At 37.8% G+C, this 25,250-nt stretch overlaps 1 protein-coding gene across 4 annotated transcripts in view; it reads left to right on the top strand.

The window, feature by feature from the left end:
• MYT1L (myelin transcription factor 1 like) overlaps nt 1-25,250 on the top strand; it is a 704,996-nt gene that overhangs the window by 678,176 nt on the left and 1,570 nt on the right. For all 4 annotated transcript variants that reach the window (XM_069108684.1, XM_069108683.1, XM_069108686.1 and 1 more), the window contains 4 exons: nt 319-410; nt 14,646-14,749; nt 23,530-23,673; nt 24,007-25,250. The exon at nt 24,007-25,250 is cut by the window's right edge and continues 1,570 nt beyond it. In XM_069108684.1, coding sequence (XP_068964785.1) covers nt 319-410; nt 14,646-14,749; nt 23,530-23,673; nt 24,007-24,147 — 481 coding nt within the window. In that variant the 3' untranslated portion in view covers nt 24,148-25,250. The remainder of the gene's footprint in view (nt 1-318; nt 411-14,645; nt 14,750-23,529; nt 23,674-24,006) is intronic.

A 25,250-nucleotide genomic window follows, 5' to 3' on the forward strand; every position in this document is an offset into this window, starting at 1 on the left:
TTACCGTGGTAGTAATAGAATTGGAATTTGTAACCCACTGGTCATCTGAGCCCAGAGCCAAAGCTCTTTCCACAGTACCATTAAATGCAGGCTAGCTTGATTGCAAAGGCTTGGAGATCATCTAAGTCCTTCACTGTTACCAGTAAGCTGTTAGGGCTCATTCTGTAAACACAGAAATGAGTAAGAAATTGTGCATGGAGGATTTCACAGACACTAAACCTATTGAATAAATAGCTCTTGTTGCCGTATAACACTGTGTTTTGATGGATATCCTAGTACCTGTTATTAATAGGCTATTTATGTTCTTGTTGCCTACAGTCTGTCAGGATGCCCACGAGCCACATCAGCCATGAAGAAAGCAAAGTTGTCAGGAGAACAAATGCTAACGATAAAGCAGCGGGCCAGTAATGGTAAATGCTCAGTAGTTACATTTTTAATTGCATCTATCAGTCAGGGGAGGAGGGTGGATAGTTACAGGGAATGGGTTTGGGTTGGGGGAGAGAATAAGCAACTTATATAGCACCTACTGCATGCCAGGCACTGTTCTAAGCACTTTATAAATAATCTCTTTTGATTCTTACAATAACTTGGTAGGGAGGTTCCATTGTTATCCCCATTTTACAGAAGAGGAAACTGAGGCAAACAGAAGTTAAGTAACTGGCCTGGGGCACACAGATAGTTGTGTCTGAGCTCACATTTAAAATCAGGACTTTCATCTTGGTTTTCCTTTTTGCTTTGAAATACTATGATAGGGCGGCTAGATGGCGCAGTGCATAGAGCACCGGCCCTGGAATCAGGAGTACCTGAGTTCAAATCTGGCCTCAGACACTTAACACAAAAACTAGCCGTGTGACCTTGGGCAAGTCACTTAACCCCAATTGCCCTCCCAAAAAAAGCAAAAAAAAAAAAAAGAAAAGAAATAATATGATATCATTAAGGATCCTTTTCAGCACCAAAAAAGTCTAAGGTACAAAGAACTTTGTCCATCCATAAGCCTGATATTGTTGAAGGGTGAAAACAATAAATATCAGTAGTGAGAACACAATGTAATGTGGTATAATGGAAAACGTGTTGAATTTGGAGCTAGAGGGTCTGGACTAAAATTTCCACTCTTCTACTTAGTGAGTGATCCTGTATAAGTCTTTTCATTTTTCTGAGTCTCAGTCTCTTCATCTATAAAATGAGGGGATCACACTAAATTATCTCATAGTTATTTTTCAACTCTAAATCTATAATGGTATCCTCCCATGGCCAGTTCTCCAGCTTCTTCATAGGCAGCTGATGAAATGGAACCCACTTCTGATCACCTCAGATAGCCAGTCTGTCATTGGACAGTTCTACTGGTTAAAAAGTTTTTGTTTATATTGATGTAAAATCTGCCTCTGTGTTAACTTTTATCCATTTGTCTTAGTTAATAATAATATTATAATAATATTATTATTAGCTGCTAAATCCAGTGGCTTTTTCTTAGTTCTCACTCTACTTGATTTTTCTGCATTTTGTGAGACTGTCAACCACCTTCTCCTTCTAGATGCACTCCCTTTTCTTTTGGTTTCTTTGCCATTATTCTCTCTTGGTATCTTTCTTAACGCCAAATCATTCTATCTCAGGTTCCTTTGCTGGATCATCATCCTTTTCCCACTCACAAAGAATGATTGTACTCAGAGGTTCTGTTCTTGGCCCTTTGCTCTCCTCTCTCTACACTCCCTCTATAGGTGATATTATTATCTCTGGTTCAATGATCATCTCTATACAGATGACTCCTGAGTCTACCTAGTCAACCCTAATGTCTCTACTGAATGCATCTCCATTTGCCAACTGACTACTGGACAATTCCATCTGGGTGTTCCATAGGAATCTCAAACTCAACAGATCAGGAAAGAAATTTATTAAATTTTCATCTCTCCTCCAAATATCCCTATTTCTGTTGAGAGCATCATTATCTTTCCAGTGTCCCAGATTTGCAACCTCAAAGTCATCCCTGACTTCTTCTGTCTTTCTCACTCTCCATATCCAATCTATTTGTCAAATCCTGTCAATTCTACATGCACACCACCTCTTGCATCTGTCCCTTTCTCCCTGCCATAACACTACTTTTGTTCAATCCCTTATCATCTCTTACCTGGACTACAGTAATAACTCTCCAACTGGATTCCCTGATTCCAGGCTCTCCTCTAATATATCTGCCACATAGCTACCAAATTTTATTCCTGAGAAACACACACACACACACACACACACACACACACACACACATACACACACCCCATAGAATCACAGATTGAGAGCTGGAAAGGATCGTAGAGGCCATCAGTTGTAGCTTGGCCTTGACTTAGGATAGCCCCCTGGTAGTGTAGATTCAATAAAGGAATAAAATGAGATGCTCATGAAGCATTCAAAAGTTAACAAAAAGAGATTTACTTAGTCATAACACGAGAATATTTAACAAGGTTAGACACTGAGGACACCTTGAGCTGATTCAGGTGAACAGTGCTTCTTACACTAACTTACCCATCCTGATCCGCCAGCCAAGCATCACAATACTCCTCTAGTTTCTTGTAACTGCTTTGTACTCCGACAATGAGGAAGTGACTTCGAGAGACCCATGAGCCCAAGTCTCAAGGAAGGTCCCGGTATCTTTTAAAGAGGAAAAACAAATATTCTTTTCATGACTTTCATGAGGAGAAGGGTTAGGACCTTGTTCAAACTATACCATCCAGCCCAACCCCCTCCTTTTTGCAGATGTGGAAACTGAGGCCCAAGAAAGGTTAAGAATTGTTCAAGATTACAGAGATCAGATTTCATCACAGGTCCTCTAACTCCAAAGTTGTTGATCTTTCCTTTCCAGGAGTAGATTACATCATCTAACCTTGTCTTCCCCTATCCAAAATCTTCAGTGGCTCATAACTGCCCCTAGGTTGCTGAACATTTAAAGCTCTCCACCATCTTCTTTCTATATATCTTTTCTGTCTTGTTTTTTTCTCCCTTTCCTTCATGTGTTCTACACTCCATTAGCACTGGCCTACAAGTGCTTCTCTGCATACCACATGCCATCCCCTGCCATTACATAGTCTTCCTCCCTTTTGCCTCTTATGATGACTCATATCCTTCCAGGCATAACTGAAATGCCACCTCCTACCACATAAGGTCTTTTAGGTCCCTCTGGGTGTTCTTTCTCCTGGAATCACTTTACATGTGTTTTGTATATAACTTTGTGAGTTCCCTGTATACATGGTACACACATACACACACACACACACACCCCAGACCCAGGTGCAATCTATGCTCCTTGAAGACAGGAAACATTTCATTTTAATGCCAGCAACCAGCTAAGTGCCTTACACTTAGCAAGTACTAATACATATTTGTCACATTGAATTGAATGGAGTATCACATTTTGAATGACACTGAGAAATTGATTTATATATAAAGGAGAGCAACCTAGAAAGTAAGAAACTTGAAATTGTGTCATGGGAATGGCTAAAGGAATTGGAATGTGCAGATTTGTCACATAGAAATGAAATTAAATTAGTGAGACTGCAGAGAGTAGAATTGGGACCATACGTGGAAGTTTCCATCATCATCTACTGCTGCAGATTTAAGTTCAGCATAAGAAAAAACTTTCTAACAATTCAAATTGTCTAAACAATTAAATGGGTCTTTTTTTATACAACAGTGAGCTTCCCTTCATTTGAAATAGAGACTAGATGGATTCTTTGGAGGAATGTTATAGAGGGGATTCATGAAGGGAATAAAGTTGAGTGGGCGTGAGAGAGAGGGGAACAAAGCAACCAGGAGGTCTGTGACCCACAGAGAAGGTGACCTTGGTGATATTCATCAACCACTCCCAGATATAGGCTACACATGCATACAAACACTTTGGTCTAGCCACCAGACCCTAACTCATGCAGGGAGCCACAAGGCAGGTCCAGGTGCCCTTGGCAGTCATTTAGATGGGGGAGGGGACAGGAGGGGACGGGGAAAAAAAAGGCAAGAGAAAAGTCAAAAAGATTCCAAACTTTTAAGACTTGATTATTGGAATAAAGGTTCACATGGACAGAAATTATAAGCTAAAAAGGGGGACATTCTGAGAGAAAAAGATGATGAGCAGAGCATCTGGAGTGAGTCAACCAAGGCTTCGCCCCAGAAGACCAAAATTTGGGGCGTGCAAGATTTAGAACATGCTCTTTTTCAGCAACATAGAAAAATCTAATTAATAACTAAAAGCTTAGCCCCTAATTAGCAAGAATAACCAGACAAAATAGAAAGCTAAGAGATCTTGTTAATAATGGCCATCTGTGAGCCATTATCCCTGTTATTTTCATACATGCTACTTGCTTTGTGCGTATGTTGTGCTATTTGCTCAAGGCACCTGAAGAGCTAGCTTTGTCTTAAATCATGATGATTTAATTTTTGATTTGTTGAGTTTCAGGTGCCGGGGGACCTCCATTAGACAGTTAGATTGCTCACTTTTCTTCAATACTTCAAGTTAAAAAAAAGTTTTCCTTTCAACAAACCTGTAATTTAGGTAGTATAATCATTATTATTATTCATATTTTACAGATGAAAAAACTTGGGTATAAAGAATAAATGATGTGATCAGGGTCACAAAACTATTAAGTCTGAGAGCTCATGTATTCTGACTCCAAGACCAGTTTTCTTTCCACTACTCCATGTCTCCTCTGTTATTGCCAAACACAAAATAAAGGATTGTAGGTATTTAAAGGGGCATAGAGATCACCTAGCTGGACAATCACAGAATTTCAGATTAGGATGGGGCATTAGAAGACATCTATACCTTGGGGCAGCTTGGGGGCGCAGTGAATGGAGCACCAGCCCTGGAGTCAGGAGGACCTGAATTCAAATCCTCAGATACTTAACACTTAACTAGCTATGTGGCAAGTCACTTAACCCCAATTGCCCTGCCTTCCCCTCAACAAAAAGACAAAAAAAAAAGACATCTGTGCCAACCTGTATATCAAGGAGAATCCACTCCACAGTATGACTAAAAAGTGGTCTTCCAGCCTTTATTTGAAGATCTCCAGTAAATGGAAACCTGCTGTCTCCAATGGTACCTCAGTCTACTTTTGGATTGCTATAAGTATTAGGCTTCACTTCCTTCTGTTGTTGTTTAGTCATTTTCAATTATGCCCTACTCTACATGACCCCTTCATGGCAAGATACTAAAGTTGTTTGCCATTTCCTTTTCCAGTTCATTTTACAGATAAGGAAACTGAGGCAAACAATTAAGTGACACACCCAAGTTCACACAGCTCGTAAGAGACTGAGGCTAGATTTGAATTCAGTACATCCTGACTCCAGGCCCAGTTCATTATTCACTGCACCACCTAGCTGCCCCAATACTGCCTTACTTACATCAATCCTAAATTGTATTCTCTGCTTTTTTCACCCATTGCTCCTATGAAGCAGAACAAGACTGATCTGTCTTCTGAAATGGACAGGTAGAGAGAAAAATGACCCCAAGCCCAGGTCAATTATTCTGAGCATCAGTTTATTGAGCTGGCCAGTAACAGTCTCCCAAGGAAACCTTAGGAGAGCTGCCCCAACCACAGGGAAAGGGGGAATATTTAAAATCAAAAACCGCCAAAAATAGGTGTGGGAAACAAAGTTAGTCTTGTGGGAAATAAAGTTAGTCTGACAATGGTAGATAAGCACATCTGTTGTAGCCAGGCCTTGGTCTGGACAGCTGTATAGTCCTTGCCCTGATTTATTGTGAGACCCAAATGTCCAGGATCATTCTGACATCTTATCAGGAAGTATGGCCAGGTCTGTTTCTCACAAGAGAGGGGCTCCTGGGTAAGCATATGCGAGTTCAGGAAGAATTCAGTAATTTCCAAACTTGTTACATACAGGGGCTTAGTATATGAGGCCATGGGCATTTCACTTCTATGTTAGAACCTGTCAGATACTTGACAACAGCCATCAAGGGACTCCTATGATTTCTCTGCTCCAGGCTAAATATCCCTGTCTTTCAAATGATCTTCATATAGTGGAATCTCAAGGTCTTTCCCTATCCTGGCTGCCTTCCTTTGCACACTCTCCGTTTATCAATGTTCTTCCTAAAATGTGGCACCTTAGCTTAGCACAATACTCTAAATATTGACTGAGCAGATCACAATGCAGTGGGACTCTCATCTCCCTCATACTGGACATTATGCCTCTCTTGGATGCCCCGTTACACTTTTGAATCATACTGAATTTTTAATACAGCAAAACCCCAGATTTTCCCAAATAAACAGCTGTTGGACTATGCCTCCTCCATCTGGTATTGTTGAAGTCTATTACAATTAGAACCCAAATGTATGACTTTATATCTATACTTGTTAAACATAATCTTATTTGATTCAGATCAATTTTCTAACACATCAAGAACTTTTTGGATCATTATTAATCAACATTTTAGATGACCCCTTCCCCTTGCTTTGTGTCACCTTCAAATTTGATAAACATGCCATCTCTACCTTTATCAAAATCATTGATAAGAAGAGGAAAGAGAATAAGCATTTATATAGCACCTAGTATGTGCCAAGCACTGTGCTAAATAATATTTTAAAATATCTCATTTGATCCCCACAACAACCCTGTGATATATGTGCTATTAGTATCCCCATTTTACAGTGGAGGAGACTGAGGCAGACACAGGTTAAATGACTTGCCCAGGGTCACATAGCTAGTATCTGAGACTGAATTTGTGTTCAAGTCTTCCTCACTCTAGGCCCAGGGTCCTTCTGACAAATATATTAAATAGCACAAACTAAGAACCTGTCCCTGGAGCACTACATTAGAAACTCCCTTCCTAGTTGACATTAAAATATTCATTACTATTTAAGGGGTTTATCGCTTCAACCATTTTTTCTTAACTCCATCTAACTGTACAATTATCCAGGTTACATCTCTCCATCTTCTCTAAAACAATAAGATGAGAAACTTGTCAAATGCTTATTTAAAATGAAGGTAAACTTTACCTATAGTATTCCCCTGATTTGCCAGTCTAGGAATCTTGTTGAAAAACAAATGAGATTAGCATCACCGTTCCTGATGAAGCCATGCTGGCTCTTGGGGATCCCTGCTACCCACTACCCAGCCCCTTCACAGTACATATGAGAAAATTGCCAAGAATCAAGGTCAAACTCCCTAGCTTACTGCTTCAAGATTTCATTCTCTTCTTTTAAAAAATGAGGATATTTACCCTTCTCCAATCCTATGATAATTCTCCCATTCTCCCAGATCCTCCAGCAATAACAGATAATCACTGGGTAACACTGTATTTTATTTCACAGAATCCCTGGATCATTGATCTAAAGTTATAAAAGACCCTAGAGTCTGTAGTGAGAAACAGAGGTCCAGAGAGAGTATGTGACTTGTCTAACACTTAGGTGTTAAATGGAAGAGGTGGAATATACTATCTGAGTCAATCAGTTAAAAGTTAATAAGCATTTATTAAGCACCTACTATGTGCCAAGCACTGTTTTAACCATGAGGATGTAATGTACTTGGGCCTGGTAAAGTTTGAAGTAAGGTAAAGCTATCCAAGTACCAAATTAATGGCAACTAGATTCTTTCTTATGATCTCCCCAATTTGGTTTTTTTGTTGTCCTTTACAATCTGAGTATCATTCTCCTTGGTGGAAGAAGTGGAAAGTTTTGATTTGAGCAGATCTGCTTTCTCTGTCATCCATCATGACTATGCTACTATCTCTTCCTTGGTTCTTTTTTTTCCTAAAAATGATAAATTCTTAAAAGTACCTTTTGTTGTTCTTAGCTTTCCTTGAGCCTCCCCCTCAAACTTGACACATTGGATACTATTACAGGAACATTCCATGCCTTTGTATCCATCCTCTGTCATTTGCCCTTGCTCCAATATTATTTGAATGTCCTTAAAAATAAATAAACAACTAAGCCAGTCAATGAGTTCTCATATATCCACAAAGCCTGTTTCCATCCTTTCCTCCTCATTGTAATTGTTTGTCTTCCAGTCTTAGAATTTACTTTCTGAAAAATTATCCTGTGGAACTTAAAGCCATCATTTCCCTAAAAATTTGGGGCAGGGAGAGAAATGCTTAAAACTATCCCTGAAACCATTAAAATCAACTTTTCCCAAATCTAGACGCATGTCAGATAATGATGATAGCTAGTATCTATATACCCTTTCCTTCTCTATCACAATTTCTAAAATAGATCTGTCACTTCCCACCAGGGTTCTTATCATTTCCATCTAGGCATCTACCTCTTTGTTGGTAAGAGTCTGATTAAAAATTCCCCTTGCTGGTTCCTCCATTCCTTACTAGATGAGATTATGATTAAGGTGAGTCAAAAAAAGTATTATCTGCTCAATTTGGGGCAGGGAAGGGGGACAGGAAGACAGAGGAAGAGAGGAGAAAAAGAGAGGGAAAGAGGGGAGGGGAAAAGCAAGAAGCAGAGAGGAAGAGGGAGCAACAGAGTCAGAGAGAAAGAGACAGAGTATGAGGAGAGACAGATAATTGACTTCTCCACCAGTGCTATTTCATGACTTAATGCCATACTTATAATCTATTTCCAAGCCTCTTCATCTAGTTCTTATTCTGTCAGACAAACCATAGTTTATATCTCTATTTCTGCTTCTATTGATCTTTACCTAAATTCACTGTACCATGTTTCCCCCCTCCTCTGGTTCTCAGATTATTAGACATAAAGGATGATACCATAAGCAAATTAGGAGAGCATAGGATAGTTTACCTGTCAGGTCTATGGATAGGGGAAGAATTTAGGATCAAACAAAATATAGAGATCATTACAAAATTTAAAATGGATAATTTTGATTGTATAAACTTAAAAAGTTTTTCCACAACCAAACCAATACAACCAAAACTAGAAGGAAAGCAGAAAACTGGTGGGGGGGAGGGGGAATTTTATAGCAAGTATCTCTGATAAAGGTCTCATTTCTCAGATACGTAGAAAACTGACCCAAATTTCTAAGAATACATGTCATTCCCTAACTGATAAATGGTCAGAGGATATGAACAGACAGTTTTCAGAAGAAGAAATCAAAGCTATCTATAGTTGGATAAAAACTGCTCTAAATCACTATTGATTAGAGAAATGCAAATTAAAACAACTTTGAGGTACCACCTCACACCTCACACAGATTGAATAATATGACAGAAAAGGAAAATGATAAATGTTGGGAAAACTGGGACACTAATGCATTGTTGGCAGAGTCGTGAACTGATCTAACCATTTTGGAGAGCAATTTGGAACCATGCCCAAAGGGCTCTACCCTTTTACCAAGTAATACCATTACTAGATCTATATCCCAAAGAGATTTAAAGAAGGGGAAAGAACCGATTTGTACAAAAATATTTATAGCTTTTCTTTTTGTAGTGGCAAAGAATTGGAAATTGAAGGGAGGCCCATCTACCTCCAGAGAAAGAACTGATGTATGAATACAACATACGATTTTTCACTTTCTTTCTTTTTGTTTCTTTCTGTTTTTGTTCAAGTTTTCTTGTACAAAATGACTAATATAGAAATATTTTGTGTGATTGCACATGATTATTGTTTCTTAATCTACCCTGACAATTCTCCTTTTGACTATCCTATTTCATTCAAATAAGTTATACTCTCCAAGAATATATTACATGTATGAATCATCCCAAGTCTCAGACCCCTCATTTCACAGTTGATAGGACTAATACTCAGAAAATGAAATGATTTATCTAAGCTCACACAGCTGATAGCATTGGTAGAACAGAGCATAAATCCTCCCTGGTTTGCTCAGTTCAATATATTTCCTTACACATTTTTATTCCCTAATATCTGTTGTTTTGGATTGTTAATCCTATTGGATGCAATACCCACATTAACATAAATTTTTTTTTGCTTTTTAGAGGGCAACTGGGGTTAAGTGACTTGCCCAAGGTCACACAGCTAGTTTTTGTGTTAAGTGTCTGAGGCCGGATTTGAACTCAGGTCCTCCTGACTCCAGGGCCAGTGCTCTATTCACTGTGCCAACTAGCCGCCCTAACATAATTATTTTTTAAAAATAAGACTTGGGGGAGGCTAGGTGGCACAGTGAATAGAGCACTGGCCCTGGAGTCAGGAGGACCTGAGTTCAAATCCAGCTTTAGAAACTTAACACTTACTAGCTGTGTGACCTTGGGCAAGTCCCTTAACCCCAATTACCCTGTTCTCCTCCCTCCAAAATAAAAAGCGAAAAATAAATAATAAGACTTATTGGAAGTTATTTGGTGAAAGTTTGAAGGTCAAATTATCTAAGTACCTTGATAGGTCTTTCAGGCTTTGCTCACACTTGTGAAATATAGTCTCATCCAATGTAATTTCATAAATTGCCCTAAAGTCCATTCACATAAAATGTGAGTTGGATTCAAATATACAATTATAGACATAACTTAATATTTCAACATATTTCAGGACATGCATGACTCTGTGATCTCATTGTGATCACATCTTCTGGCCACCCCTTCTCAACCCATGTCCATGTCTTTCCATAAATGTTCAATAAGTATCTACCAAAAGCACTGGAGTCCTGGCTCTTTTATGCCAATACAATTTAAAATAATTCATTTTAATCTGTGGATATATGTCATATGAGGAACTTGGGATGTTTAGTCTAGAGAAGAGGAGACTTACAAGGACCATGATGGTTGTCATCATATATTTAAAGGGTTATAATATGAAGGAGAGGTTAGACTTCTTGACTTAGGCCTAGAAGGCAAAATTATGAGCAATGAGTAGAAGCTGTAAAGAGATAAATTTAGGCTTAATATAAGAAAACAAAACCTTCCTAAGAATTTAAAAGATCCCAAAATAGAGAAGGTTGCCATTAGGGTGGTGATTTTTCCTTTCCTTAGAGTTGTAAAAGAGTAATGATGCAGGGGCGGCCAGGTGGCTCAGCAAGTAAGAGCACCACCCCCAGTGTCTGGATGACCTGGGGATCAAATACAGGCTCAGATACTTAGCACCACACCCAAAAATAACTGGCCGTGTAACCTTGAGCAAGTTACTTAACCCTGATTGCTTTAAAAAAAATTTTTTTTAAAGAGTAATTGTGCAAGAAAAAGAAAGGGTTATTTAATAAAATAGGGCCCCAGAGAAGGCAAGAGTGGATGGAATTAGGGGCAGAGGTAGAGTTAGGTGCCTTCTCATTATGCATGAATAGCAAGAGAATAAGCCTCCATCTAGATGAACTCAAAGGATAAACTATGCTTTGTAAATACAGTAGGTTGGAAAAATTTCCAAGTACATACAGTTAGTCAGAGGAACACTGATTCACACAAACACACACACACACACATACACACACCCCTGCCATATTTCCCATAGTAACTCTCTGAGCTTCCCAATCCCATATACTCACATGTATAAATTCATATGAATTTATACTTCACCCACTCACAATCAACACAATCAGATCTAAGTAATTGTGCAAGTATAAACCCAGCTCTTCATATGTCCCCATAACCTTTAGATCTATGACCTCTAGATCCTATGATCTAAGGCTATTTAACAAAATGTTTGAATTCCAGTGAGCCATTCTGAGTAATTTTGTGTTACTTTGATAACTTTACCTCATTTATTTGGGAGTCTTATAACTTCATTTGTGTAGGAAACTCTCAGAGAGGAAACTTCTATTAATGCAGATCAGCAACTGTTTTACAACTTATGGGCTTAAAGAGTTGCTGGAGTCACTAAAGCCTTAAATAATTTGTCCGGGATCATACAGATAGTATATTAAAGGTGGGATTTAAATCTAGGTCAGCCTGGCTCTTAAGCCAGCCGTCTATTCACTGCGCCATGCTATTTCTCTACCTCAGTCAATGAATAAATATTTATTATGTGCCTATTAATGTGGAGACACTATGCTAAGCTCCAGGGATACAAGACAGACCCTGCTTTCAAGGAGTCCACGGTCTAGTGTAGAAAACAACAGAAAAATTACTATGTATCAACAAGATTAATTACAGGATAAATTGTAGATAATCAACAGAGAAAAGGCAATAGTATTAAGGGGAATCAAGAAAGACTTCATGAGGAAAGTGGACTTTTAGCTGGGATCAAATGAAATAATGTTTGTACAACACTTAACACAGTGTTTGGTATATACTAGGCACTAAATATATGCTTATTCCCTTCCCCTTTCATATGTGTGTGATTTCTAAATCAAAGGAAAGTCATGTTTAGGGCTTGCAATGATTTTGTTTTTACTTTTAACAATGTCAAAAATAGACAGTCACTGATTTTTAACGATCCAACATGGCCTAATTTTGAACTGAGAATAGCACCAATTGGTCTAATATTTGTTCTTCTGAATATTATTTATCTAGGAAGAATTTAAAATATTCTTTAAGTATCATCAAAACATTGTTGCTTTAAGAACTCATGAGGCACACAGGGAGCCAGATTCATTAATGGCTCATATTTATATAGCACTTTTAAGGTTTACAAAATTCTTTACATACAAAATACATGGCCTACTTGGTGAACTACATTTACTTAAACAATTATTATGTTCATGGTATAAAGATTAATGTAGTGGATGTGGCCCTGGGCTCAGAGTCAGGAAGACCTAGGTTCAGATCCCTTCCTAGATGCTAAATATAACTATGTGACCCTGAACCAAGTCATTTCACCTCTGTGTTTCACTTTCTTTGTAGTGTGTTTTGGGGTTTTTAAATGAAGGGGTTGGACTCAATGATTTCTAAGATCCCTTCAGGCTTCATAACTATGGTCTTATGAACTAATGATCCTCAAGACAACCCTGTGACATAGGTGCTGTTTTATATTTTGCATATCAAAGATGAGGAAACCATGTCTCAAATAGGTTAAGTGACCCAGAGCCACAAAGGTAGTTGGTGATACAGCCAAGAGAAGAACCCAAGTCTCTTAATTCCTAATCCTAGGAATACACTTTCCACTATATATCATGTAGTCAATGAACTATATATCACTATATACCATGTAGTCAATAAGGACCAAAATGTACAAGTATCAAAGCACTAAGAACACACACAAAAAAACCCAATGTGGGAATCCTGAACTATAGGACTGATCTTGAGAAAATATTTTGTATTATTTTATTATTATAATTATTATGAAAAACTATAGGAATTATTTAAAAAGAAGAATACTGAATACTTAAAGACAGCTAGATTGTTGAAGGATTAAGTAAGGTGTGAGTTAGAAGTGGGACAAGGAATTTATGTACGCTAACACAGCAGTCAAGATTTGAAAATTAAAGCTATTATGTAGAACTTAAAAGACCTGTGGTGATAGAGGAGCAGCCCTTGCAGCCAGGAAGGCCTAGGTTTAAGTCCTTCCTCTGACATATAATGTATAACTTTGGACAAGTCACTTAACCTTTTAATTCCAGGACAATTCTCTTAAAGCCATAAGTTGTACACAAGATTTGTAGATCTTCACATCTCTCTTGGTGGAAAGAATTTCTGCACTGGGAGTTCCTGACACCAGTGAACTCATAGGTCCAAACAAAAATAAAACAAACCAAAACCCCAAAAGTAGAGCCCAGTAGAACTATGATCTGTGATTCTGTGAACTGAAACTTTTCGGCTTCACAGATTATGAAAGAAGTCACACTTCACCATAGTCACATTTTTGGCATTAAAAATGTGTTATTATAAAAAACTGTATTCAAAAGTTAAGTCCCTTATGACACACACCTTCCCACTTCATATGGCCCTTGAGGCAGCAGATGCAGTTGGCTTACCTACTCCTAGTCCTAACTCTGAAACCATCAGCATTGAATTCGGAGTAAAAACCCTTTAGATATTGGTGTGCTAAAGTAAAAAGTAGTCTGCTGTGACTATACAGTCAGATTTTGAGTCTAAAAAACAAATAATAATTCAAACAAACAAAGAAACAAAAAACTATACTGAGCTATTCTCCTAAGATTCCTCAAACACCCTTATTTATGCTCAGTATCCTCTGCCTTTATTGGCTCCTTTCTTCTTCCATTCCTCTGCCCTAGATCATAGGATCATAGATTTTAATGTAGAAAGGACCTTAAATGTTATCTTCATTTTACAGGAGAGGAAACTGATGCCCTGGAGCTTTCTCACTCCTTAGAAGTAGCAAGAATCTTGCTGTTAAAGCAGAATTACTATATTAATTTTGTTGTTCTCCAAAATATATGAGTATATTGCATTGGTTAATGTTGATATTCATAGCAGAGTATTATGGATTAAGAGCTACAAATGACCATAAAGAACTTCAAATCCAGTACTTCCATTTTATAGATGTGGGAAAATCAAAGTAGAATATCAGGCAATAGGTGAATTCTGCTGTTCTGGAAGATCAAGAACCTTTCACCTTTGATTCACTTTTCTAATCAAAGATCTCATCTTTGCCTGAATTACATTTCATAATCCTCCCCAATTGAATTCATTTTTGTACTTGAAAAACTTTTAATGAGAAAAAAATAAAAGTAGTAAAGCAGAAGGTCAAGAATATGCAAGGGCTTTCTGTCAGAATTTTATGTAGAACTCAAAGAATTACATTTCAGTCAAAAAAGGGGAAAAAATCTAATGTTTTTAATTTCTGTAATCCAGATTATAATGGGATAATAAAATATTTGTTGCTCTTCTTTGTTTTGTTTTTTAATCACAACAGGTATAGAAAATGATGAAGAAATCAAACAGTTAGATGAAGAAATCAAGGAGCTAAATGAATCCAATTCCCAGATGGAAGCTGACATGATTAAGCTCAGAACTCAGGTAACAGTTTTTCGAAGCCCTAAATTTCAGTCACATCTCTCCATTCTCACTCCCAAGATATACAAGGATCACTAAGTTGTGGAAAGATAAATGTGTATTGCTTAAAAAAAATAATTCCTCATCTTTTAAAATTTACTTTAACACAGGCCTGCACAACCTGCAGCCCACCAGTCTCTTGTGGTAGGGCAAAGGATTTCTTCTACATACAAAAAGATATTTTCCTATACATCTTTCAAGGGTGGCCTGAAATCCTTTGGCCTGCTTCAAATAGGAGAGGCAGCCATCGGGCTATAGGTTGCACAGACCTGCTTTAACATTTTTTTTATTGAGAGTGAACTTACTTTGAAATTTTTGTAATGAAGTTTGATACGACCCAATAGTAATCATTTTGTTTTTGTTTTTTCCAAAGAAAACTCATTTGTGAAGTCATTTCTGGAAGATCCCCAGTTTTTTTCCTTCCCTCCTACTTTAGGACATTGTTATGTACTAAACCCTGATTAGAATATCCACCATTATCATCTCAGGGTAACAAGCTTGTTGTGACCTACCTGACCATCAAAGCTTGACCAGTATGGAAGTGCCTTAGTTGTGATCACACTCTCAAGGTGACATATGATTGCCCAGAATTCCTCATAGAAAGATGCACTATGATGTGGCATTGAAAGGGGCACTGATGAGTTCTGGGGCTGGATGTGATCTAATGGATAGTCTAAGATAAAATATAATTATTGGAAAAGAAGCCCACTTCATTTTGGTAAATCAGGTAAGGCACAGCAAAATGTATACTACCAGTTATCCCTCAAATCCCAGCTTGGGACCCACCAGTCTCACTCAAAGAGCACATACATTCTAATAACAGATGTCTATTCTTGGATGATGGTTCCCCTGGATGGAACTGTTAACGCATTAACATTAACATTAACATTAACATTAATTGTTAATGCATTAACAGAGAATTGTTAATGCACTCCAAAGAGTAGGCCAAAAGACTCTTGCTCTTCTATAAACATTGGGCACAGCTGTTCTACTGACTGACATTTCCTAGGGGCTTCCTGGAGTGAACAATAAGTGAAGAAAAATCTGTTGCACAAGACTCTGAGGTTGTGGGTGCAGATTCAGGGCAATAAATTGAGTCCAGCTACTGCATCTGCCCGTCCAAGAGCTATTCTTGGGATAACTGTGTTACAACCACTCTTAAGTACTGGCCTTTGAGCTTTGAACTCCTTCCCAGATAGAAGGAAACTCTGAAATGAGTTGGGGATTTTCTTAATAGTTCCTTGCACTTTGGGTGTTATTTCTGAGACCCCTCTGTTTGGCCAGTAATCAGACTTATTGAGGTAGTTATGTCTGTAACTCCCTGAAAAAAAAACAGACTAAGCTCTATGAGCTGTAGCAACCCAGAAAGGTCCTCAACCATTTAAAAGTATTTATGGGGGCGACTAGGTGGTGTGTAGAGTGCCAGCCCCAGAGTCAGGAGGACCTGAGTCCGGATCCAGCCTCAGACACTTCACACACACACACACACACACACACACACACACACACACACACACACACACACACACACACACCCTAGCCATGTGACCTTGGGTAAGTTATTTAACCCCAGTTGCCCTCCAAAAAGCAAAAAAAAAAAAAAGTATTTATGACCAAATGAGATCTGGTTGGATAAAACAGGTCTCCCAACCCCTCTTTGTAGTACCTTTGTAATTTTCCAGAACACCCTATTAGAAAACCAGTGTTCATTTTGATGAAATTTTGAAGGGTCTATCTAGGGAGCCCTCAAAGACCGAGGTATAGGACAGGGTCATCTGGAAAGAATTCAGACTCAAGCAATGTTTAAGTCAAGTTGGCAAAAGTTTATTGTGACACTCTTCAGCAGGCAAGAATTCTTAAGGAACCTACACTTTTGGTATCTACTGTGGAGGCATTTTCCTAGCATTCACCAGGAAAAGCCCACAGTGGGGGCAGGGAAGAGGGGGTCACAGAGAGGTGAAGTTTATTAGGTCTGCTATGTCACTAAGTTAACTAATGGTCAGGGCCATCCAAGGGCCATCTAGTCTGTTACTAATCAATGTCCTATTTAATGACAAGATAAATTTAGGGAGTGTACATATGTCTTAAGTCAAGGATGCATATAAAGAGGTAAGGAATAGGTATAGGATAGTCTGGTCGGTACTGGATATCTTTATGAGTCAGTACAAAGCCAGTATAAGCTAATCATTCTTACACGGTCAGCTTGTTACTCTGCCAGGGAGAGAGATAAGTGTTTCACTGGAGCCCACTCATGAGTAATTGCTAGAGAGAGTGTCCTTGGGCTGGGAAGAAACAGCCAGATACAGTGCTTCTTGAGGCTAAGGAGAAAGAAGGTCTTGGAATTGGGGTCTGAGCACAAGCACCCCATCAGTTTCACTGTTTTATACTATTTAATAGAATCACATAATGTTAAAATTAGAAAGGACCTCGGAGGTGACCTCGTCTGACCAGGAACCTAGTCTGGTCAAGAATCCAACCAGGCACCATGTCACCTCGGCTTGAAGACTCTCCAGTGCAATGAAAGCCACTCCCTCCCCAGGCCACCCATTCTATATATAGATACCTATAATTGTTAGGTTTGCTGTTGTATTTACATCTTTGCAGCTTTCACTCATAGCTCCTAGTTATGTCCTCTGACGCCAAACTGAACAAATTCAATCCTTCTTGCACATGATAATCCTTTAGGTGCTTGAGGACACTTGCTATTAAACACACTCTTCTCCTCCCGCTCCCCAAAACCCTTAAATCTTCTGTTAGTAGTTTGACCTCAGCAAAAGTGAATGTTAAGCCTAACATCTTTGAATACATTTCTTCACAAGGAATTTGTTATTTCATGAGATTATGTGGATTGCTAAAACAATATAAGAGCTAATCATACATGATAAATTTCCTTTGCATGTCCTATTATTAGAACTTAGAAATCAAGTCTTTCTTCAGTGTTTATCCTCTACCAGCTCATTTTGTATTTTTTGGCATCTGAGGGAAATAGTTGCTTAGGATGAGCACCTATTTTCATCTGATATCAAAAATTAATTTTAAGGGTTAATGCTTATTCATAGCTACTGACTTCTCTTGTGAATTATCTGATCCAAATAAGGCTCTTCAAATGACCCTAGAATAGGGTTTTCATACATCCTTCATTTGTCTTTGGGGAAAAAACCAGCACTTTGAAGGGGAGGCTGTAATATAAAGCTGGGTCCATTGCAAAACACTATACACAACCCAGCCCGTTCACAAATAACCCTTTGCAAAAAGCCAAGGGAAGAATATGCAAGGGCTTATACAACCATCATTAAGAAGAAAGGTAGGGGTGCTAGGTGGCACAGTGAATAGAGCACTGGCCCTCGAGTCAGGAGGACCTGAGTTCAAATCCAACCTCGGACAAGCGACACAATTACTAGCCATGTGACTTTGGGCAAGTCACTTAACCCCAATTGCCCTGCAAAAAAAAAAAAAAAGGCAGTTTTTAAATTAATTCATCATTTCAGGCATAGTGGTTCAAGGTCAGGCTGCATCAAACAGACGGACAAGAGATATCCAGGTTGCCTCTATCTCAGCAGATGTTCTCATAAGGGTACAGACTGTCTTTTGGTTCTTTGTTATCTCAGTGCTTAGCAGGGTTCCTGGCACATAGTAAGTACTTAGTAAATGCTAGTTGACTAACTGTGGTCAGACATCTTGGACCTGTATTCAAACCTCATCAATCATAAAATATCCTGGGCCCCCATCCCCAAGAATCACATTCCTTTTTCTTAAATATTTGTTTATCAGGTTGCCCGGTCAGTGGTTAAAACAAAGCAAATGATGCCTTATATTTTTCATCTTACCTTCCAGGTTTATAGATTTATACAATTTGTTCTACTTCCTACCCTTATTTCTCTGTTTATTCTCTGACATTGGACACTGGTTTTAGAAGGGAACTTAGCGGTTGATGTGTAGTCAGGGAGTTCAGCCCAAGCCCAGCTCTGCTACTTTCCCTTTTGAAGGGATTTCATATTCCATATCTTGTAAAATTACTAAATGACTTCAAAGGTTCCACTCCAACTTAAAATCTATTACATGCTCTTCTCAAGGATTTTATTAATTATAGCTCAAAACCAACTGTTATTAAACGCAGATTGGTTTTATTCACTAACCATGTCTAAGAATTCGTGTTTATATAGTAGAGATAAGAGGCAGAGGTTTTAGTATTATGGTTTGAAGGAGGCCAAAGATCAAGGACTGGATTCCAGCTAGGTGTATTACAGTAACCACTGTAGATTCTGATTTTTCAAACATCTATTATGGAAATCATGTGCTTCATGGGCCATTTTGCCATAGAAGAATGGGATATTTCTAAACCATGAAAAGCAAAATTCTTGTCACTTACATGCTCTTCCATCACAGCCAGGAGAGTAGCTCCCAGTATATTTTTGTTCTGGCTACACATTTCTGTTCCATTAGTGGAGTCAATAGAGGGAACCAAGAGAACTCCTGTGGCATTATGAGAGTTGTAGCTAATAATACCAGATAGCCTTCATGGAGCACTTTGGGGTTTATAAATCACTTTACATGTGTTTAGCTCATCTGATCCTCACACCTTGTAAAGCAGGTGCTGTTTTTAGCCCAGTTTTACAGATGAGGAAACTGGGACAGACAAAGGTTAAATGACTTTCCCAGGGTCACCCAGATAGTAAGTGACTGAAAAATTTTAATTCAGCTCTTCCTAGCTCCAAGTTCTGTGGCCTACGCACTGCACTACCTAGATGTCCCTGAACTGTAGCCTCAAAAAATCTGTATGCAACAACAAACTGTAATAGGAAGGCAGATACAAGGAAAATTATAAGCAAAAGTCCTTGGGGTTGTTTGTTATACCATTGAAATAATCATTGATTATGTCTTTTTTTTTAATTGATACTATTTACAGTTAATTGATTTTGCCCTGTAACTGCCTAAGTCATGATTCTTTGTCTCTGAACCTTAGTTCAGAAATGTAGCTGGCCTATAATGAGTTAAATTTACAAATACAGTTCTCCTATTAATCACTGTTCTATTGTTGTGTCAAGGAAATCTGTTACCCTTAAAAGATTCAGGTGGACACCAGGGAGTCTGGTCTAGTATCTTTATTCTACCAAGTTATCTTTCAAGGCTGTCTGGTTTGTAATATAATTATGTCTGGTGTGCTATCGCTGTCCTTGAAGATGCAGCTGGACTCAAACAATGAACATTTCTTAGTCACAGGAGGAAAGGAGGGGGTTGTTGCTGGCCCTCATTCCTAACTTCCATCCAATCGTATTTTCTTCCATCTATGATGCTATCCTTCCTATTTTCTGTTCTCCCCAAAACTAAAAAGGGAGCTACCCGCCTCATGCATGGTCTTAGCTTTGCTAGGGAAGCTGAGATCCTATTTATTAGTAAATTTGCACTTTACTAATAGATTGATCGTGCTCAGAACTTTGTGCCTTAGTCTACTTTTTTTTAAACTGTTATGCCACTAAAAAAGATGTGGGGGATTCCTGCAAGAATAGAATTCTCAAACAGATTTCTTCAAAATAAAATTAAGGTAAAAGATAAAACTAATTTTATTTTCTGGATTTTTTTAAATGGAGAAGCATTATTGTTGAAGAAGAAAAAAACAACCAAGCTTTTAACTCTTGGTGAGGTCCTCTCAATGACCTGTTCTTCATAACCTCTACTCCACCCTAATGCTGGAGAGGCAGTGTGGTCAATGAAATCAAGTCCTGGACTGGGCATCAGGAAGCCTGGGTTCTAATGCTGGTTAGATTCTGCTTACTAGTTGTGGGACTCTGAGTAAGTCACTTAATCTCTCCTCATCTGTCGAATAGAAATGATAATAGTACCTACCTCAAAATGGTGGTTGTAAGGATAAAATGAATTAATATATATTAAATGCTACAAATCTCAGCTATTTTTCTTATGCTGCCTGGAAGCAACCAATCCATAAGCACTTGTCAACCAGAGTAAGTGCTGAATTTATGTACCAAATTCAGTATTCTGTTACCAGCACTGTCCTAGGCATCTGTGGGTACACAAAAGAAGTGCAAAATACAGTCCATGTAACAGAAGGGATAGTAGATTAAGGGCCAGGCTTGGAGTCAATAAGATCTGAGTTCAAGACCTTACTTTTATACTAAGCATTTAGCATAGCCCTGGCACATCATAGACACTGTATAAATGTTTATCCACTTCCCTTCCCCCTGTGTGACTGTGGGCAGGTCATTCAACTTCTTAGGGCTCCCAAGCAATTATCTGAGACTATAAGATACATGATGTTCTGCATTGGTGATGAGAGTTTCCACATGAGTATTTCCCTACATTAATGAAAGCTTGGGTCCAAACCAAATAAGATCAATAACAACATATATATCCACTGCTTTAAAAAGCTTTTAAAAGGTTCTCCCAAAACAACTCAGTGGATAATACAAGCATAATCATTACTCCTGTTTTCAAGATAAGAAAACAGATAATCAGGAAGTTAGATGAACTGCCAAAGCCCACCCAACTAGTTAACATTGAACTTGAAATATGAGTACAGGTCTCCTGATCCCAGGCCTAGTGTTCTTTTAGATGAAGCATAGGACAGTATGAGATCAAAAGTGTGTGTTTCGGACTACCATTATTAAGAGATCAGGACAATAAGAAATCCAATCAAGGTTGACTTTGGGAAGGAAAAGGAACTGAAGAAGTGCCTGGAAGTACTGATAGGATTTGAATATGTGGAAAGACTTTTATAACCATAAATAATTCACATTTGGGTGTCTGAATTAGACTTTCACCATCTAATTGGTACTGATGGTACCAATTTATGCAAACATGATTGACTTTTTTCTTAAGATCTCCATTCTACAAATTAATGGAATAGTTTCCAAACTTAATGGCATAAAGAACAGAGTGGGGTCAGCTGTTTGGGGAGGGTTTGGATTTGGTAGAGTGGAAGATATCTTTGTATTTTATGAAGTCCCTGAAACAAATACTCAAGATGAAGATGGCAGTGATCTGTAGCAGATAACTGGTGGTATTCAGGACTAAATCACAAATGGAAAGCATGGTGTCATTGATTATTTCCAAGTGAGGCTGACTTTAATATGCAACAGATGGAATCGAGGAAACACAGATTTTGAAGAACAAGGATAGAGTACAATTTGTGGTTTCTAACGACTAGTGGCTTTGAATAGAATTTTGTTTGTAAGTGCCAGAGGAGCTGTAAAAATGGAAAGGGATGAAAGAAAAACCGAAGAGATAAGAAAATGGAAGCTCCAGTACAGTGGTAAAGGAAGACAGAAGGAAAAGATTTTTAAAAAGGAGAAAGAAAAGAGGATAGAGGAATACATGGAGGGCTCAAGAGAAAGGACAGGGAAATAAGAGCAGGAAAGGGATCATATGTAGAAAGGATAAAAGGGAAGTAGCAAACATGTTGTATAATGACCCAAAGTTGGCACCTCATACATGTGGAGACTACGGAACATAAACTATAAATCATAATACCTAGAAGAGTCATAGGAATCATACAGATCAACAGATATAGAAACTAAGGCTTAGAAGTGTTAAGTAGTTTTTTCCGGATCACACAGGAATTTAATCAGTGAAAGATTCAGCTTTCAAAACAGGATCTTCTGACTCAAAATCTAGTGACCTTTCCTCTGTATTATTTTTTATTTCCATTCTGTTATTATTTTATCTGCTATTCTCCTAGCAGATGGGGTCCAATAGAAAGAATAATGAATTTGGAGTCAAAGGTTCTAGCTTCACATCCTGAGTGTTAATATTTATTATTTGTTTGATCTTGAAAAAATGAAGAGGTTGATAGATGTGGTTGAAGGTCCATTCCAGCATTAAATCTATTTTTTTCCAAGAGCCCAGTAAAATAATGTTAATGTCCAGGGTATCAATAGTATGCCTCAGAGTACTGAGATCATAGTGCTTGATAGGAGAACCATAACTGGGAGTTCAGAGATCATTGCATAACATTTGTAGAGTTGGGCCAATCCACAGCCAAGACGGAAATGTTAATTTCATGAGGATTAAAGTATCTGCTTATAGACTGAAGTCATGTAGTAGCGAGGCACAGAGAGCTGGTGTTAGAGTTATCACAATACAAAGGTCCTTACTTCACTCTGTATTAAACTTCTTAGATAGTTGAGCATAAAAAGAATGTTAGTAAGCCGTGAAAGGTTCTTTCTGGAAACATTTGTTAGTTTAAATAAGTGAAAAAAGACCACTAATATCTCTCTAGCATTTTGCTAAGAACACAGGAAAACCAATGGAAAAATTGGCAATTTTAGTATTCCATTTTAAATTTAAATTCAAGATCCAGAGGTGTAAATGTAATAGCAGTTAGCCAGTTAAACATGTAGACAGTTTGCTAACTGATTTTGTTAAAACTATGCCTCGGATATAACATACTAAAACAAAAAACTCAGTCTGCCAAAGTGAAAGGTAAATGTCAAAACCATTGTTCATCTACATACAAATTTGATAAACTTCCCCAATTTACTTTATGAAATGACTTCCGTAAAAGACAAACCAAATCAAGTCAATTGACAGAACTCAGTTTTCTAATTACTACAAACAAACCCTTAAAATGATGTCTTTGCTCCCGACTTTGTGATTTAAAGCAATAAAGTTCCTTTTTTTCTTTTCTCCCCTCCCTCCATCCAATATTATTGTTTTCACCCGCTTCAAAGAGCGCGTGCGTCCTTTCAGCTTGCCTTATATTACATGTTACACAAATTTGTGCATTTTAGATTACCACAATGGAGAGCAACTTGAAGACGATAGAAGAGGAGAACAAAGTAATTGAACAGCAAAATGAGTCTCTTCTTCATGAACTGGCTAATTTAAGCCAGTCTTTAATTCATAGTCTAGCTAATATCCAGCTGCCACATATGGTAAGTGATTGAGAGCAAAAGTTAAGGAATTTGGCGGTCGTCCTCAGTTCACACCATACAGTAGATGTCTCTTTTTTTGTGTTTATGGTTCCTCAATCCGTTGGATGGTGGTGGTTATAACCCTGAAACCATAACAATAAATGTAATCACAAAAGAAAAAAAAAAGACATGGTGGGCCTGTACCAATGTATCCTGTAAAATTAAGTATGCTCTAAGTAGGCATTTTAATATTATAAAATGGTGGCGATAAGCTATTATAGTATTTTATGCTTATATGAATATACTGTTAAGAATATAAAAGTTGTATATGAACTGCTATTTAATATCTCGTAGGATCCAATCAATGAACAAAATTTTGATGCTTACGTGACTACTTTGACGGACATGTATACAAATCAAGATCGTTATCAGAGTCCAGAAAATAAAGCCCTACTGGAAAATATAAAGCAGGCTGTGAGAGGAATTCAGGTCTGAACAGCTGCTGTAGTGATGAAAATCTTGCTTAAAAAAAAAAAAGGATGCCTCTTGTTTTTTGCTGCTGTAACTTACCAGAAAGTGTTATATATTTATTTCTGTTGGAAACAGTGTTATGCTTACAAGACTTCATAATGATTTTATGTCTTGCTTTAAAGATAGTAACTGCAGACTAGTTTTTTGAATACATTCACATTTTGTACGTTTTCATATAAGCTGACATAGTGTGATATGCCATGTAATGTTTATAGCTGCTAACGTATGCACATTTTTGGGGTATATATATTTCTGAAGAGGTAAGCTGATCAAAATAAATAGAGTGTAAATTCTTTTTAATGCTTTAGTGATTAAATGTTTTAGTATTTTGAACTGAAATGGACGAAAACAGCTTTGAATGACAATGTTGCGGCCCTGCAGCCACTTTTTAAACACTATCATTTTTCCTCATGTTGGAGAATTTTATGGAATTTAAGAAATACATTTTGTGTGTGTATTGTTTCATAGCAAGAATTGGTTGCAAAATGCTTTATTTTTGAACAATGCTTGAAAATATTATGTGGTCTTTGTTTTCAGAGGATGGTGTGTGGTGGGGGCAATAAAATGAGGTTTTTTTGGATTCCAAGAAAATGGCATGGATTAGATGTAAGATACAAGAAATGGGTGGTTTATTGTAAGACAACATCAAGCCATGGAAACTTGACAGAAGATTCAAAGCAGCTTAAACAGCACTTTTAAATTAACTTCTAAGCATTACATGGTATGAATATGGAAACTTCCATTAAGACAGGAACTTTTCAGAGGGGGACAACCTGAAGATTTCTTTTATTTGCAAAAACAAAAACAAAAAATAAACTTCTGGAGCCACACTCTCTTAACTCCCCTGCAGCAGCTTTCAGTACCCCTCTGAACTGTCGGTAATTTACTATGTTGTTCATCTTTCAAAATTTGCGTGTTATCAATTTGAGCTACAAGACAATAATTTTAAAATTGATCTCTTCTTTCCTTTTTTTTTGTCTTTCTTTTCTAAATAAACATAAATTCTTAGTGACAACTCTAATTACTGGACTGAATTCTCCACCAATTTGTGTAGGAATGCAGTTCAG

The sequence above is a fragment of the Petaurus breviceps genome, unplaced genomic scaffold, assembly GCF_028583685.1.
Source record: "Petaurus breviceps papuanus isolate PSGF00001 unplaced genomic scaffold, PetGlider_PUasm1.0 90418, whole genome shotgun sequence".
In the NCBI taxonomy this organism is placed as follows: Eukaryota; Metazoa; Chordata; class Mammalia; order Diprotodontia; family Petauridae; genus Petaurus; species Petaurus breviceps.